At 41.4% G+C, this 18234-nt stretch overlaps 1 protein-coding gene across 5 annotated transcripts in view; it reads right to left on the bottom strand.

Annotated features, from left to right (window-relative positions):
- The window catches only part of LOC144312413 (uncharacterized), a 128918-nt gene that overhangs the window by 50535 nt on the left and 60149 nt on the right, over positions 1-18234 (bottom strand). For 3 of the 5 annotated variants that reach the window (XR_013377872.1, XR_013377874.1, XM_077895160.1), the window contains 3 exons: positions 16883-17012; positions 4965-5105; positions 3522-3579 (listed from right to left, as the gene is read on the bottom strand). Coding sequence is in view for 1 of the 5 variants with exons in the window: in XM_077895160.1 (XP_077751286.1) it covers positions 3522-3579; positions 4965-4990 (84 nt within the window). In the remaining 4 variants the exon portion in view is untranslated. Of the gene's footprint in view, positions 1-3521; positions 3580-4964; positions 5106-14430; positions 14542-16882; positions 17013-17417; positions 17556-18234 lie in introns of those variants that run through there. The other 2 variants (XR_013377875.1, XR_013377883.1) reach the window with 2 other exon arrangements.

Below are 18234 nucleotides of genomic sequence, written 5' to 3'. Positions count from 1 at the left end.
TATGCACAGAGCAGTGAAAATTTTGAGTCATGGAATGCACATGTTTCCAGCTGAGGTTGAACAAGGTGTTGTTCTGTCTTCTTATTTCAGCTTTCATCTTACAAACATGTGTCCTTTTTATGGTCTACTTAGTGCTACTTTTTTTTTTTTTTTTTTTTGCATTTGATTTTCCTGGGTTTTTTTTTTTTAAAGGTTTTATTTATTTGAGAGGGAGAGAGAGAGTACAAGCTGGGAGCGAGGGCAGAGGGACAGAGAAAGAGGGAGAAGTAGACTCCCCACTAAGCAGGGAGTCCAACATGAGGCTCAATCTCAGGACCCTGAGATCATGACCTGAACCAAAGGCAGATGCTTAACAGACCAAGCCACCCAGGCGCCCCTGATTTTGCTGTTTAAAATGGCCCCCAAAGTAGTGTTTAAGTGCTGTCTGTTGTTCTTAAGCATAAGAAGTCTATAATGTACCTTATAGAGAAAATGTGTATGTTAAATGAGCTTCATTTGGACCTGAGTTATAGTGTTGTTGGTCATGAGTTCAATATTAATGAGTTAATATATACATTGAATACGGTGTCTTTAGACAGAAATCCATACAAAACAAGGTTTTTTTTTAATTGATCAGTTGATGAAAATGTTGTGACTAGAGGCTCACAGGAACCTAACTCTGAATTTCCCCTAGGAGCAATGGTTCAGTATTCACTAATTTAGTGTTTAGAGCAACTTTATAGAATATAACTATTGCAAATGATGAAAATTGACTGTATATAGCATATTCCATTTGTTTTAAGAAATTATTACAGATAGCTAGATGATTGATTGAAAGCTAGATGGATGGATGGATAAACAGATATAAAGGTAAACTTGCAAAGACATAGAAAAATATCTGGAAGCATATATGCCAAACTGTTAGCTCTGGAGAGTGGGATTAAGGGAATATAAAAAGAGTTTTGCTTTGTGTCCTGTATTATACTTTTGTATTTTTGAATTGTTTTCGACAAGTAATTATAATTTTGCTAATTTTTCAAACCAATATTTTCTAACAAACTAAAACAACAAATTCTTGGGGCTGCATGGTTCAGTGATTATCCGACTCTTGATTTGGTTCAGGTCATGATCTCAGGGTCCTGTGAGCGAGCCCCTTTGCAACTCTACGTTGGTCATGGAGCCTGCTTAAGATTCTCTCTCCCACTCCTCCTGACCCCCCAACCTCTCTACCTCTAAAAAAACAAAAAACAAACAAACAAAAAAAAACCCACAATAAGTTCTTCTTTAAAAACACTCATAAATTCAAGCAAGAACTAGGTAAAAAGCTCACATAATCTTTGGACATTTTCATTTGAAAAGGAATATGAACAAGAAAGTGCAGAAAATAACAACAGATCAGATAAGTGATAGAAGAGGTAAAACAGTATAAGAAAATATCAACATTTCTTCACCAAATTGGTAAATAAGTAAGTGCATAAATAAATAGCAAATACGTGTGAGAATGAAGCTGCCTTTAAGCCAGTAATGATGAGAATGAAAAAAACATGTACAAAAAGAGGAGGGTCATCAAATATGATGTTACTCACATCATCAAAGAAGAAGCAAGTCAAAAAAACTAAAACAAAACGCAAAATCTTAAAGCAAACAGAATTCATAATATAGTGAAAATAAATAGGCCCGGAGCAAAGAAATCTTTCCAGACTTGACTCTTCTCCACATTCTACATTTAAGCAGCTAGAATTTTTTTAAAGTAGCATCCATTCAACCTTTACAAAAATATTGAGCTTCTAATAAGAAATTGCTTTTTATTTTCTCCAAAGATGGAATACAGCATTCATGTTAGCTTATTCTCTATAAAAGCAGATCATTTTTCATACAGTGTTGGACACTAAGCAAAGATAGGAGTGCTGCTAATTTATTCCAGGCATAAGAGACTCTGCACATGCTCAGGTAGATGGAGAAATGGGATTTTGTATCCATTCCTAGCATGATGCCTGTGGGGTAAAGGGTATTCTCAGAGTTGGAATCATTCTTCTTGTTTCATGAACAGAAACTCATGAAGCAAGAAGAATCTGAGTGATGTTCTCCCTCTCTTCCTCACAAACAATAGCAACACAGAACAGCCCCAGGTGTACTTAGAATCAGCGAAAGGGCTTTTCGGCCAGAACCACCCTCTTCCCATAATTTGCCAAAATGACCAAAACAAAGAGGAAGAGAAGAGGTACATGTTCTCTGGCTCTTCTAGAAAACATGGAGTTGTTCCTTTGGCCACATCTATGAGGATATACAAGAAAGGTGATATTGTAAGCCTCAAGGGAATGGGCAGCATTCAAGAAGGAATGCCCCACAAATGTTACCATGTCAGACCTGAAAGAGTCTGCAGTGTTACCCTGTATGCTGTTGGCATTGTAAACAAACAAGGTAAGGGCAAGATCCTTGCCAAGAGAACGAATGTAATTATAGAGCGTATGAAGCACTCAAAGAGCCTGAGATAGCTTCCGGAAGCGCATGAAGGAAAACGATCAGAAAAATCGGAAGCCAAAAAGAAAGGTATTTGGATTCAACTGAAATGCTAGCCTGCCCCACCAAGAGAAGCATGCTTTGTGAGAACCAATGGAAAGGAGCCTGAGCTGCTGGAACTCATTCCCCATGAATTCATGGCATGATCAATGTAAAAATGAATAAATAATCTCAAGATGTAAAACAAAATCAGCAAAAGGTTAACACCATCCTCCCCAGCTCCTCAACCCTTAAGCCCCTTCCTACCACCATCCCCATAAGCTCCTTATTCTATGGGGCTCCCTGGAAGATGTCACTTTTATAAAGAATTCTGTGGATTAAACATTTGGACTGATAGATTCCTAATTAACCCAAGTGTAAGAAAATCTAGACAATTGGAAGAGCCATCTTGGAGCTTCTGCCCTGGAAGGTAAGAGAAGTTGAAAAGCTAAATCTCCAATGAGAAGCTGCTGTGGTTCAAGGGTATCACTCAGGAGATGCTCTTGTATGATGCTAGGTCAATGCTTTTACCACCATAGACTTGACTGGCATACTTTGCAATCACCCACCAAAAAAAGCCATACAGCTACAATTGCCCTCTGAGGTCAAATATTGTATAATATGTTACAGAAGAGAAACTAGGAATCTTGAAATGTGAGGGTTTCCCAAAAGAGCCACAGGTAGCATGAATACATGCCTGGTTAATGAGCATGAAATTGTACTATATTTCTTTCCCAAGTACATTTGTTTCCTTAAACAGGCAAAATTTCTTTAATTAAAAAAAAAAAGTTTCCAGGGCATTTATTGATCTTTCATCATGAACATTTATATTAATGGTTGAGAATAAAATGTGAGCATTTAAGGAGAGAAAAAAAATCACTATGCAAGATAATCTTACGCCAAGCCTGGAGCCAAGCTAATTGAATTTTAAGTACGGTGGTGAGTTCCTCCTTCTTCACACCGCTAATATATTTCACTGAATACAGAAATAATTTTTCACTGTATATTTTAAAAACACATAAATAGACAATATTATGGCTCACAGATAGACTAAGGAAAGGCTCCTCCTGGGGTTTTTGTTCTCCATCTTTCTTTACAAGTCTGCAAAAAAGGAAAAAAAAGATGGACCTTTATCAGAACCTGACCTTGACCATCTTTAGGGGAGAAAAAAAATGAAGAAACCTTCTAGAAGGCATCGCTAATACTCAGTAAAACAAATACATTTCAAGAGCTCAGAGTTAACTTCATCTAATGAGCCGATAATGAAAAAAAATTTTTTCTAGGACTATTTGCCTGAGGGATTTAAGGCTTTGTTATTGTAAAATAAGAAATTCTAGACTCTGAGAAAGGCCACTTGGCTCAGCATGGCTGATACATTCAAATTGCCTGATTCCAGCTCTCTATAGTTTCTCAATTTACAAATTCATCTATTTATCTTATTTGGAAAAATAAAATGATGCTTCTAGCTTCTCTAGAGTTGTTTTGGCAACTGCTTGTTGGTGACATTTATCCTCCAGGTGAGAGCGTTTTTGACAGTACCATCTTTTTTCTCCTACTGTCCTATTTGCATGAGGTCAGATTGGCCTCTATACTGTGAGCGTGAAGAGCTTAATTGGAACAATATTATTATCCTTCACAATTTACAGAAATATATTTGGCCTCTGCAAAGTGTCATTTTCCTCAGAGAGAATAAGCTGCTTCCTTATTAAGCCCTTTGGAAAAACAGAAATAGTTCTTCTGAATCCTTTGGTGTTGGCAAGGCATTCCATCGCATTGCTCTTAAAGCAAAAGAACACAATGGTCTTGAAATTTTATTCTAAATCATCCACAAGTGAAAATCTGAAGTCATAGAGTCCATCTTAATGAACTGGTATGTTTCAGAGGGAGAATCCCATTGAACCCACACAGGAAGGGATGTGGTTTATAAGCAGGCAGGATCTCCCCCCTTACGTGATCTCCTGGGTGAATCTATGTTGTCCCTTTGTAAACCCAGTTTCACCCATTCCTATAACTTCAGCTCCCTTGTATACAACGAGGGCACCAATTCTAGGCAGCCACATGTCTTGATTCTCTTTCCCTCAAAATTTTGGCCAGAAAGACTTTAAGTAGAAATTCCACCTTCTCAAGACCAAAATTAATGAGACCATTTGCTTTCTTAATTCTTTCTATGATTCCACTCTTCAGATTTTTCTCAATGATGTTCACATCTATTACTTCACTTCAACATCAGCACTCATCATTGTGCACCCAATTACCGTGCCTGCCTCAGTTTCCCCTTAATGGTATTACCTTTCTCTTAGTCTTTTGGTCATCAGATCATCTAACTGTTTTTCACTGCCTCTTCTCTTGTCTTCTAGGTATATTATCTTGTTAACTCTTCCTCTATGATACCTCTTCCTCTTCCCCTTCCCCTGTGCTTCTGCAGCCACTGCCCAGCTGCTCATATCCTCTTACTGGAAAATCCCAATTTGTGGTATTCAATTTACCTGCATCCAAATCCCCAGCATCCCATCCTTTTTCAGTCCATCGTACTCTGTGCAGCCATTTCTCTCTTCCTAAAATTCCATGTTCAGAATTTTGTCCTCTGGTCTCATCTTTTCCAGGCGCCTCCAGCCATGTTCAATAATCTACATTGAAACAACAGCAGCTGTCATCTATGAGCAGAGTACCTGCAACGATCTTACTAGGTGCCACACACATTGCTTTACATACATTATATTTAGTCCTCTCTACACCCTGAAGAGTTAAGACTTGTTATTCCCATTTTTATCGTAGAGAATACCGAGCCTTAAGATGGATAAGCAACTCTTCCAGTTAATAACTAGCACTGAATGAGAATGCTCATCAGTTTGCCTTCCAAACCCATGCTTTTCAGTGATTATGAAGGTCTTCGATTGCCTAATGGATCTCTCTGAACTCTTGCAGCCAGCAATTTTAACAGCCTCACAACCTGACCCACCTGATCCACTACATCACTGCAAACCTTACGCTCCAAAGGATGGTGATTAAGGTCACACACTCTAGAAGCAGCTTGCCTGGGTTCAGGTCTTGGCACCATGGCTCACCAATTTGGCAGGTCCAGGCAAGCTACCCTGCCTCTCTGCACCTTCACTTTCTTGTAAATTCTGATTATGGCACTCGTCTCAGAGAAATGTGAGATTCGATAAGACGGTGCCTCTCTTTAAATGATCCCATCTGTTTCCCCTGCCAAGAATGAGCTTCCCTTCTCTTCAACTTATGAAGATGCAACACAAACTCAACACTAACTCTGAGGAATTAATTTCATTTTCATAATATTTCCTGTAGCTAAGGTTCCCTCATCGCATTTAGAGAGTCTCACAAACGTATTTAGAATATATCACATTATCTTGCTCTGGATCAGTTATTACCTTGTGTTGTTCTTTCATTCTTTCTTATACAGTGTTTTCCTCTTCCCAAAATGATTATAAATTTCAAAGGATGCAGACATTATCTCCTGTACGCCCCACAATAAGAACTTAATACACTGCTGAGCACAAGATGCTTTGCCCCAAGCTGAGAGCCTCCGGTTTACATTTCATAAATTATTATTTACTAACCATAGTATCATTCACATTTTATTCTTTCTTCTTTTTGTTGTGGTCAAATTCCTCTTCTAAGATTCTAATCATCTCTAGCCTCAATCCTAATATCCCAACCCCACAGCCTTAGGAATTCGCTTCCTCATTCAGGACCAGTAACGGGGGCTGAGAGAGGAGTAGGTGAGAGGACATGGAGCAAGATTAAGCCTGAGAAGCAGGCAGAGCCCATCTGTTTCCCTCGTCCTATTTTAAGACAGAGCGTAGTAGCCAAAAGCACTTGTTCTGGAGCTGGGCCACTGCGGTCTGAATCCTGGCTATGTAACTATGGGCTGATGATTCCTCCTCTGGACCTTGGTTCCCTGACCTATAGGATAAGAAACATGAAGTTGGTGTGACTGTCTGATTCCCTAGGAAGCAGATTCTGAGATAGAAATTTCTCTAGGGAGTTCTCTCAGGAGAAACATCAGAAAGGCAGGGAGGGAAGCCAGTTGAGGAGAGAGTGAAGGGGAGAGGTGATCCTCCAGAGAGCTCTGAAGCTAGAATGAATGGCCCTGCAGACATATCCTGAATTGAGGCAAATCAACCAGACCTTTGCACCCTCAAAATGACCAATCATTGGATGCATTGGAAAGGTATACAACCTTGGGCAAGGCAGCGTCTGCCAAGGGCAATTTCCAGGGAAGAGTTTAGCTAAAAGCTGTCAGTAGACAACCCCTCAGGAAATGAGAGAACATATGTCTTGTCCTAGAAGAGAGATCTGCTGGACACACCACAGCATCCACTACAGTTGGTATAAAGATTAAATGAATTAATAATTTGTAAATCACTTAGAATGGCATTCGACACATTTTAGCCCAGCATAAGTGTTAGCTGTTATATCAGTTCCATTGCCTACAAGGTCTCTTTGCTTTATCTAAAGATTTCCTGACTAAAATTTTAAAAGAAAGGTGACAGTACTTTTTTTATTTCAATACCCTAAGCAGCTAAACACTATAAATATTTATGCATTTTTTGATGATTTATGGGTTTGCTTCTACCTATTACATAATGCCTTGGCTTGTTGTACTTTCAAAATGTTTATTTCCATACTGTCTATCACAGCTTAAGGCAAATAGAGGAAGAACAGTGTATTCTTAACTAAACACGGGCATCCCTAAACACATACCAGAGCAACTTCTGGGTATTTAAAGAGTAAATTAATACAGATAGCCTTGAAGAGAAAGATTTAAAAAAAAATTTTTTTTAAATGCCAAACGTAGGGGCATACTTAAATGTCAATGCCACAAAAACTAGAACTTAGCAAATATCTGAATAGATGCCCTTCCAGCTACACTTCCCTCTCCTCCTGGCAATATTCCTGAGGCACTCATTTCCTCAGAGCCCTAGATATCTGGAAACCAAAATTTGAGGATCCAGGTGCTGTTATTGTAGCTACCAAACTTTAAATTCAGCAAAAAGTGATTATGAGTGTATATATATATATATATATATATATATATATATACACATATATATGTGTGTGTGTGCTGCAATCCCTCAAAATAATGTAACACTCTGATTCACATGTCAACTTATTTAATAGCATTATTGAATAAATACATAGTTTTCTATCACCATGAATTTTCTTAATCAATGTTTCACAAATATACAACTATTATATATCTCATGGTAAAAAAACATTCCAATACTCAATTTCTGGAGCTTTGCATTATTCCTAATCCCCAACATCATGTGTGTTTTTCAGCTGAAAGGCATTGAAGATGCAGATTTCCTCTTAAGTTTAGAGACAATATCTTACTTATCAATGTATATTATATCTATAGTACCTTTTACACAGTAGAAAAAGCAAAAGAAAAATCATCATTTTACAAATACTAGTTGCATGCAGACACTGACTCAGGTGCTAGAAATATAATCCCAAAATAAATATATAAATTCTCTTCACATGTAGATAACAATCTAGTGGAAGAAACAAACCATTAAAGAAATATATCTCTTAAATTTTTTCTTTTTTCTTTTATACTTTTGATAAATGATGTTAAGGAAAATGGGTGTGATGAGTCATGATTTTAGGGGAAGTTGTTTTAGATTGGATAAGCAAGAGGAAAGATGTTAGATACCAGAAAAGAAGCAGAGTCAAGGAAGGACTGAAAGGATAAGGAGACATTAGTTAACAAGACATGGGTGGAGGATTCCAGGCAGAGGGTCCACCATGCATAAGGAAGTGAAGGAATCCTCTGTATTACCACTGGCAGAGGGATAGGACTACCTGCAATTTAGAATGCAATTTAGAGATAGATTTGATTGAAAGCTTAACATGCAGGTTTTTAAAACATTGCTTACTTTGTAAACAATTATAAGAGGGGCACAGTGGTGGCTGTGTGGCTCAGTGGTTAAGTGTCTGCCTTTGGCTCAGGTTGTGATCCCAGGGTCACATGGGGCTCCCCTCAGGGTGCCTGCTTCTCCCTCTGCCTCTCTCTCTGTGTCTCTCATGAATAAATAAATAAAATCTTTTTTAAAAAATTATAGGAAAACACATATTTGGTTTGACAGTGAAATATTTATTTCATTAAGGATCAATCATCATGGTAAATGTTATGAATATAGGTTGAACGAGAGAGTGGTAGTCCTCTAGGAGCTTACAGTTCAGCCAGAAGGGGATGTCACCAGACAATTACACGAAGAAGGACAAGTGCTGGGAAGGGGCCAGTACAGAGGGGTAAGAAAATCCAGAAGGGACCATTAGTTTCAAAGAGGGCCTCTCAATAGGAAGGAGCCTATCATTGGACACGTGCTCTATGGTAAAGCTCAGGATCCCTCATGGGAGAGGATTAGCTTGCCAGCAAACGTTGGGACACCTGAGAAAAGGCCTTGACCCAGGAGAGGAGCCTTGAAAGAGGACAGAATAGGAGGGGACGTTTGAAGGAGATGACCATTTAAACCTTAGAAGTAGTTGTTTTTTTTTTTTTAATAAGTGAAATAGATTGAATTGATACATCAATTCCATACCACTTTAAAAGTAAATCCACGTGATCCGGCATTATTTTGTTTGCTTGTCCACGGTGGGCTGCTTTTCTCAACTCACTGATAGCACACGCTCTTTATATTTATTCTGTTGTTTAGGTCTCCATCCTACTTCTCCTTAAATTTAGCAGAATTCATCAGCCAAATCACAAGAAAGCTGCTTTTACATGTGGACCTTATCATATGTACCCATACATTTTGTAAAATAATACTAACACTAATAATGGAAACCACACTATCTTGGCACTTCCTGAGTGCTATGGCTCTGATAGACTCTTTCCAGTGTCTTGGCGTTTTAGATGGCGTTCATTTCGGGGTTTTGTTTGTTATCTCCTTTGACAGGACTCTCAGTACTGACTCTTCCTTAATCAGTTAAACTGCTGAATGGTAAAAGCTACTTTTCCTTGGGGAACCAGAATATCGTAATATAATCTTTCTGCCATTCCCAACAAAAGACTGTGTCACCTGACTCCTACAGCCTGTTGGTCCTAAATTTTTAAGTACTGATTCCACACATTTGTGATTAAGAGAAGAACCCCCCAAGTAAGGAAGAACAAAAGGCTGGAGGTGTAGCAGCAGAAAACCAGAGGGAGAAAGCAGAAGAACAGGAAAGAACAAAAGAGGGAACAATTTACTACAGAAAACAATCAGAAGAAAATATCAAGGAATTTGAATGCCTTCTCTTCTGTGTAAGTTACCAGAGTTTCAAACGTCAAAAATGTATTTGCAGCCATTTCTATAAAATGTTGGCCTGGGTGGCTCAGTCGGTTAAGTGTCTGCCTTCAGCTCAGGTCAAGATCCCAGAGTCCTGGGATCAAGCCCCACATCAGGCTCCCTGCTCAGCCAGGAGTCAGCTTCTCCCTTTCTCTCTCCCTCTGCCTGGCAGAGCATGGCTCATGTTCACTCTCTTTCTCAAATAAGTAAATAAAACATCTAAAAAAAATTAAAATAACTAAAAATAAAATAAAATGTTGGCCACATTTTATAATGATCAGGTATTCCCAAGTGTCTAAATGTCTCGCATATTTTGGTAGATCAATTCAGTTCTAACCCCAATTACAAATATACTGTGACTCAATGGATATTACCCAGTGGGCTTTTGTTATAAAAGCAAATCTGTCTCCTGGAGAACTCCATATACTTTACCCTGATTAATCAGCATGCAAAGTAAGGAAAAGGTATAGAAATAACTGCTATCTGCACTTTGAATTAAGAGAAAGTGCTAGAGAAATTCTAATGTCTAAGGTCAAAAAGCCAATCAAGGGCAAAGCCAAGACCAGCTGCCCTGCCTCGCCCTGTGGATTCAACCTGTTTCTCTCCCTGAATAGCAAAAGAGGTTGTTAATTTAAATAAAGCCAGGCTTTAGCCATAAGACAAACACAAGAGGGTTCTTTTGTGAGGGGTATCTTTTTTTTCCTTAAAAAGCATCCTTTGAAGAAGGTATCTATTTACCCTAGACATAATAGAATGTAGCAAAAACACTTATATAACATCTCTCTAAGCTTCCTTCTGCTAATAGTGAAAGACTGAACCACACATGGGCATTGCACAGTACAGGAACCATCAGCCTCCCCTGGGGTATTACCTAATATTTATTTGAAAAACAATTTTTATTTGGATTCATGCTTCACTTCATGCTTTCAATAGATCTGTATCTGAGAAGGCAGAGAGTTGATTTTCAGAAATTACTGTGCATGCAACAGATTTCCATGCTGTGTTTGCCTCTGGTAAAGTAACTCAACTTTTGTATTTCAAACGTGGTCTCCTGGTCTCTCTAAGATGTTCTTGGGGACCCTGAACAATACAGGAGCTCCTGCTACTGCTCACAAAGGCACAGCGGTGGCTTTCAAAGGGAGTCATTCCGTTAAACCTGAGCATAACAATGGGAAGTGGAGGATCCACTCTCCAGCTGGTGTTAAATCGTGCAAGGTATTATCAAATCCTTTCCCCAAGGCTGGCATCTTCCCTTCTATTCAGTAAAACCCTCTACAGAATCCAAATACTTCAGGGTTCAATTGTTGCATGGTAAGCATTGACAATCACCCTATACTTTCTGCAGGGGATGGACATACACAGTGTAGGTGGCTGAAAGCTGTCAGCAACTTAGACAATCTCTATTAAGTCTTGCCCCCCTACAACAATCAAGTTTGATAACATTTGCTAGCCTCCTGTAACACAACATGAGAGTATTTTATTTTATAGAATCATTGCATGTAAAGGGCCAGAAAATAATTTAGAAATCAAAACCCAATGTTTTACAAATGAAGAAGTTTCTAAGAGCTAAAGTGACTTGTCCAGTGTTAGATACACAAACGGTGGCATAATCAGGCCTTGAACCCTGGTGTCCTGGCCTGCTTCTCACTGTACCATAGTTCCTACACTGTAAAGCATGGGAGCACAGGGACCATGCCTCGTTCATCTGTCACTCTCTGTCTAGCTGTTAGCACAGTGCCTAACACACAGCACAGCAAGCAGGGGGCGTTCGGGTGGGGAAGGAAATGTTGAATGCTTGGGTCCAAATCTAACCCATTTTTTAAAAAGTCTTAACTATCTTAGCTTATGTAGCTGAGTCTGTGAGAATGGGGTTATGGTGGAAAAAAAGACAAAAGGGACACCAGACACGGGGGAGGGGAATGGATATGGGGTTTGCAGAGAAGGACAGAGTTAGGTGGAAATACCAGAAGCTTATAACTGAACAAAAAAATCATCGGGATAGGATGTCTGACCCCAAAATGTGATTCTCTGAAGCCCCATGTCTCAAAGAAGTTGTGTAGTTTGTGAAGGGGACCCATAGGATCCAGGACAGAGTGGCTGATGCATGCCTTTTCCTACCAAGAGAGCAGCTCAAATCACAGGGCATGGGTTCCTGTAAGAGCTCACTGCCAAGTTCTGATCCACACACCTCTTCCCCATGAGACCTTTTGACCTCCTTGAAACTATGAAAGTGACTTGCACTGTGATGATCTTGAATCCAGTCTCCTGGGTCCCATTCAGGGGACCTGACTTACATCAAATTCCACCGCAGGGGGATCCCTGGGTGGCGCAGTGGTTTAGCGCCTGCCTTTGGCCCAGGGCGTGATCCTGGAGACCCGGGATCGAATCCCACGTCAGGCTCCCGGTGCATGGAGCCTGCTTCTCCCTCTGCCCATGTCTCTGCCTCTCTCTCTCTCTCTCTCTGTGTGACTATCATAAATAAATGAAAAAAAAAAAAAATTCCACCGCAGGGTGTGGAGGGAAGGGATGCAAGTAGAATCCAGAGTTCCTCCAACGTGCTGCCATGCTCTGCCTTTCGCATCACAACAGCCACTGCCCCTCCTTCTTCACCCTTCACCATGATGTACTTAACCCTACATTAACAATCTCTTACCCCCCATAATCTCTTACAGTCAGCATGGTTTAGCCATTTAAACACTAACGTATCTCAAGTATCTATTTTCTGGCTCAACATCTCTCCTGACTTTCAATTGCATGACTTAAAGGCACCTCATAAGCAAAATGTTCAAACCTTAAGTGAATGCAATAGATCCTCTTTATTCACGAATTCCAAATTGCAAATTTGTCTATTTGCTACCATGTATCTATAACCTCCAAATCAATACACAAGATGTTTTCACGGTCTATCACAGACATGTGCAGAATGGAGAAAAAAAATTGAGTTGTCGGACTCATGTCCCCACTGCGGTAGAATGAGATGATGTGGGGATCCCTGGGTGGTGCAGCAGTTTGGCGCCTGCCTTTGGCCCAGGGCTCAATCCTGGAGACCTGGGATCAGATCCCACGTCAGGCTCCGGGTACATGGAGCCTGCTTCTCCCTCTGCCTGTGTCTCTGCCTCTCTCTCTCTCTCTCTCTCTCTGTGTGTGACTATCATAAATAAATTAAAAAAAAAAAAAAAGAATGAGATGATGTTAAAGCTCTCCTATGCTAAACAAGTATTCTTTATGCAGTCCATTTTGTGCCACCTTTTTCCCACTTTTGTATTTTGTTGGGATTTCACTTTTAAAATGAACACCCCAAGCTTACTGCTGAAGTGCTGTCTAATGCCGCTAAGCGTAAGACTATGACATGCCTTAGAGAGAAAATATACGTATTAGTAAGCTTTGTTCAGGCATAAGTTACAGTGCTACTGGCTGTAATTTCAATGTTCATGAATCAACAATATATATTGAATAGAGTGTCTGTGACGGCTAATTTTATGTTGTCAATTTGACTGCCCTCTTGGGTGCCTAGATTAAACCTCAATTCTGGGTGTGTCTGTGAGGGTATTTCAGGATGGGATTAGCATTTGATTCCTTAGACTCAGAAGAGTCCCCAACTGCAGGTGGGCATCATTCAATCCCTCAAGGGCCTGAATGGAACAAAAGGCAGAAGAAGGAGGAATTCAGCACTTTCCTCCTCCTGCCTGATGTTTGAGCTAGGTCTTCTCTGTTGGGCTGGAATTTACCCCCATAGATTTCCCCTGGTTCTTAGGCCTTTGGACTCACGCTTAAATTACACCACCAACTCTTCTGAGTCTCCAGCTTGCAGATGGCAAATCAAGACTTAACCTCCATAATTGGGTGAGCCAAAATAAATCTCTATTTATATATATATATATATATATATATATATATATATATATATATATACATATAAAATATACATATATATGGGTATGTATGTGTATATACATGTGTATGTGTGTGTGTGTGTGTGTATTCTATTGGTCTGTTTCTTTGGAGAACCCTAACTAATGCATTGTTTTTAAACAGAAACACACCAAAAAAAAAGGTTAGATGTTCATCAGTTGATGAAAATGTGACCGGAGTGTCTAGGTGGCTTAGTCGGTTAAGCATCTGCCTTTGACTCACATGATGATCCCAGGGTCCTGAGATCAAGCCCTGCATCAGGCTCCCTGCTCAGTGGGGAGTCTGCTTCTCCCTCTGCCTCTGCCCTTCCCCACTGCTTGTGCACACACACGTGTGCTTGTACCCTCTCTCTCTCTCTCTCTCTCTCTCATAAATAAGTAAAATATTTTTTGGAAGGAAGGAAGGAAGGGAGTGAAGGAGGAAGGGAGGAAAGAAGGAAGGAAGCAAGAAAATGTGACCAGAAGCTCCCAGAAACCTAACTCTGTATTTCCCCTAGAAGCAAGGGTTCGATATTCACTAATTCAGTGTCTGTAGCGACTTTATAGAACAGAACTGCCATAAATACAGAGAATGGACTGTGATTATCTCCTTAGTTCATCTTAAATCCCCACCTTATCCACAAGCTCAAAGTCCCAGGAACCTGGGACTCAGGCCTCCTCCTCTCCAGGCAAACTAAGTCAGCCCTGGGCCAAATAAATGCATTCCCTCCTCCTCAGGCCCCACCACCCCGCCAGGTTCTCACCCTCTGGCACCAAAATGATCACCAAGGGCTCCTCACTGGTCTTCCTCCTTCCACCTCTGGGTCCGCCCTTCACCTCCTGCCTGTGTGAATGGACTGTGACCCTGCCCTGCTGCAAACCCTACCTCTGAGATCTCGCCAGGCCTGCAGCCACACCTCAGCTCCAAATTCCCCAGGGAGCACTGAGGCGCCTGTGAAAACAAACTGCCAGAATCTTTCTTTCGCATTAGTCACCACTCCCCGAGTTCACTCGTCTGCATTTGTCAATGTCCTCGCCCAGGCTGTCCTGTTCTTCCCTCTTCTTTTTTTTATTTTAAAGATTTTTATGTATTTATTCATGAGACACACACACAGAGAGAGAGAGAGAGAGAGGCAGAGACACAGGCAGAGGGAGGAGCAGGCTCCATGCAGGGAGCCCGACGTGGGACTCGATCCCGGGACCCCAGGATCACGCCCTGGGCCGAAGGTGGCGCTAAACCGTTGGGCCTCCAGGGCTGCCCATGTTCTTCCCTCTTTGAGTGAGTGAACACCTACTTGTCTTTTGAGGCACAACTCGAGTGGCACCTCCAGCATGAAGTGTCCTCTGATCTCAATGCAGGAGGGGACGGGCAGGGCCTTCCTTGGGGCCGCGGGGGCGTCTGGCACACACTTTCCTACCTGCCTTCACCGCATGCAATGGTAATTGTTCAGATTTTCCTGCTCCTTTGCCCCACGGACGGATCTCGAGGACAGGAGCTGTCTCTTCATGCCTGATCTCACAAGAAGTTTCTGCTCAGAATACGGAATGCAATAAGCAATGATGAACAAGTGATGAGGAAAAGAATAAATGACATTATCCCCACGGTGTCACTTTGACTTACCCTCCTGTTTCTTCTGTGACTCCTCTTGGTCTTAGCTCTCTACCTGCTTAAAGGAATAATTGGGTATCTACCCACTCAGAGAAGGGGGCAAAGTTTCCAAGCAAAACCATAACTGCCAGGTGTTGACTATTTTAAAGCTCATGGTTGAAACCAGAAAAATACCTGGCCCCCTGCCTAACCTTTGCTTTGGCCTGGAAATTCCCTAGCCCTTTTGTCCATTACCTACAATTTATCCTTCCTTTAAAGTCTGAATCTTTTCTTCTCTACTAAGCCTTCCCAGCTACCTTCTCCTGTACCCCCAAGCCTCTGTCTACCTCACCTTCTGTGCTGCTTGAGGGGTTCCTAGCACGTGCCAGCTGATACCTTTATTGATCCTTCTGTGCCTCCTGACCTGGAAGGTTCCTAAACACAGGGACCAATGCATGCTAGGCACACAGTAGATGTGAAACAAGTTTGCTAAGTAAGAGAATCACAATAACCCTTTGAGGTAGGTGTCAGAATAGCCTGAGAGCAGCAACAGCATAATGATTGAGAACCAGTGCTCTGGGTTGGAATCCTGACATGATCACATTCTATCCGGGAAAACCTGAGTTAGTAAATTTCTTTGTGCATCAGCTTTCCCACCTGTAAAATGGGATTAATGGCAGTACATACCTCATCAATCTTTGTCATGATCGATAGAGGGAAATGCATATTAATCACTAGCAAATTCCCTAGCACACAGCACCTGGCCCAAAGTACATACTCAGCGCATTGTTGGCTATTATGAATCCATTGTGTTTTGGGGTTTTTTGTTTTGTTTTGTTTTGTTTTTGTTTTTAAGATTTTCCTTATTTCCTTATTTATTTAACAGACAGAGAGAGCACTTAGAGTAGGAGGGGCAGAGGGAGAGGGGGAAGCAGACTCCTCACTGAGCAGGGAGTCAGACATGGGACTGTATCCCAGGACCCTGGGATCCTGACCTGAGTCGAAGGCAGACACTTAGCCCACTGAGCCACCCAGGCATCCCTATGAATCTATTTTGTATAAATGAGAAAACTGGTGCTAAAGATTAAATGATCAGGATCACTCGGACATAAATTGTGAGGTGGGGTTAAAGTAGTAGAAAGGTGAGGGAGTTTCAAAAAGTAAAAGGACAAAGCTGATTCAAGAGTAACAAGGATATGCTGACTCAGAGAGGGGAGGCTGCTAGACGGCCCTGCGGGATCATATTTGTACAAGGGAGAAAGTGTGTACATAGAGTCCTTGAGAGTGCAGGGATTCTGAACGCATAAAACTCCAGCGGTAAGGGATGCTTGGTACAAAAAAGGCGAGCACCTTCCAGAACAGGGTCCGAGGGGATGTTGGCACAGACGGAGCACAGAGGGCTAAGGAGAGGCCAAGTAGGGCTGGGAAGGAGTTCAACGATATTACAAACTGGGGGCAGAGGGCAGGATAAGAGTCAGCCCCCAACAGTGGGCCTTTCCCCAAAAGCTGAACCCAGCAGGAGAGCCTGAGACAGAGAAGTGTCTGGAATGAACTGTGAATACTTTAACCTGAGGAAAGGAGACTCCATTGTGACATGTGGCACCTGTACTCACCCAAGCTATCCTCACCTAGAGTGATGAAGGCCAGTCATGTGCTTGTGCCAACCCCCAGGCCAGCTTCTCCATTCTTCACAGGACACAAGGTGCCCAGGGTCCAAGATGCTTTTATTCACGTATGAAAATGTTTTCAGCTGGGTTTCTTTTAAAATCAGAAGAGAAAAAGGATATAATGATAATGAATACATAAAAATGAATCCAGCCGGGGTGCCTGGGTGGCTCGGTTGGTTAAGTGGCAGCCTTTGGGTCAGGTCATGATTGTGGGGTCCTAGGATCGAGCCCCATGTCCAGCTTCCTGCTCAGCAGAGTCTGCTTCTCCCTCTCCATCTGCCCCCTACTCCTTACGCATGCTCTGTGTCTGTCTCTCTCCATCTCTCTCAAATACAAAAAAAAAAAAAAAAAAAATCCTAAAACAAATTTTTAAAAAAATGAATCCAGCCTGGATTATATTCATCTTTATACCGCTGCAGTCACAAAATACGATCGTCAGTGTGGAGGAAGGGCCCTTGGAGACAAAAGTCCTCAGCTAAGTCAGTGAACCACTTACCAGATAAAGCACCAAAGTCATAATGTAGCCCTGCCAATGCTGTGAGCTGGAATCCAATGAGCAAGAAAAGTGAAGAAGAAGTAGAAGTCCAGAACACGAGGGCCCTATGTTGGGCTAAGAAATCTCTCTCTTGGAGGACAAAGAAGTTCCCTTATCTTACCCATGCCCCACTTCTCCACCCCCACCCCCACCGCAGCAGCAATGTAACTCTTACAAGACTGGGTGTCACTGACATTAATTATACCTATTGGCCCCTTCACTCCTGTCCTGCGACATCAGCGATCACCCAAACACTTCCCCAGCCTCACCTGGATCATCTTGGTCAAGCTCTTCCTCCCTTCCGCCTTGTACAATGAACACCTAGCCCATTGATGGTGTCTGCAAATGTTTAAAGAATGACCGTATAGTGTTTTGAGCTCTTAATCATAGATTTTGAAAACCGGAATTTTCATGCTATGCTCTATAACCCGTACATCCATTCCTACAAAATATTAGGATCAGTTAAAAACAGCTCTCCTCACTGAAACATTTTAAATGAGTAAGAAAGAAAAGGGGACCTTTCTTCCTCTTCTTTTGCACTGAACAGTCCATTGAGGTTTATAAATACACTTTATCAAATCCCTCTGTGCAAGTAGTCCTGAGTGTTCCCCCACCAACCCTGCACCATGAGAGAATGAATAAATGAATATCTAACAGGGCCCACACAATACCCACGAGATAATCGGCATTCTGAAAGTGTCTGAAGATATCATGTATGATAGACACCAAAGAGTGACCCTGTGCATTTTACTCCCGAATTACTGGTTGGCAGCAATGG

Source organism: Canis aureus, chromosome 1 (genome assembly GCF_053574225.1).
Source record: "Canis aureus isolate CA01 chromosome 1, VMU_Caureus_v.1.0, whole genome shotgun sequence".
NCBI lineage: Eukaryota > Metazoa > Chordata > Mammalia > Carnivora > Canidae > Canis > Canis aureus.
Note: the sequence above shows the minus strand (reverse complement) of the source record. Positions and strands in the feature narration are given on the sequence as shown.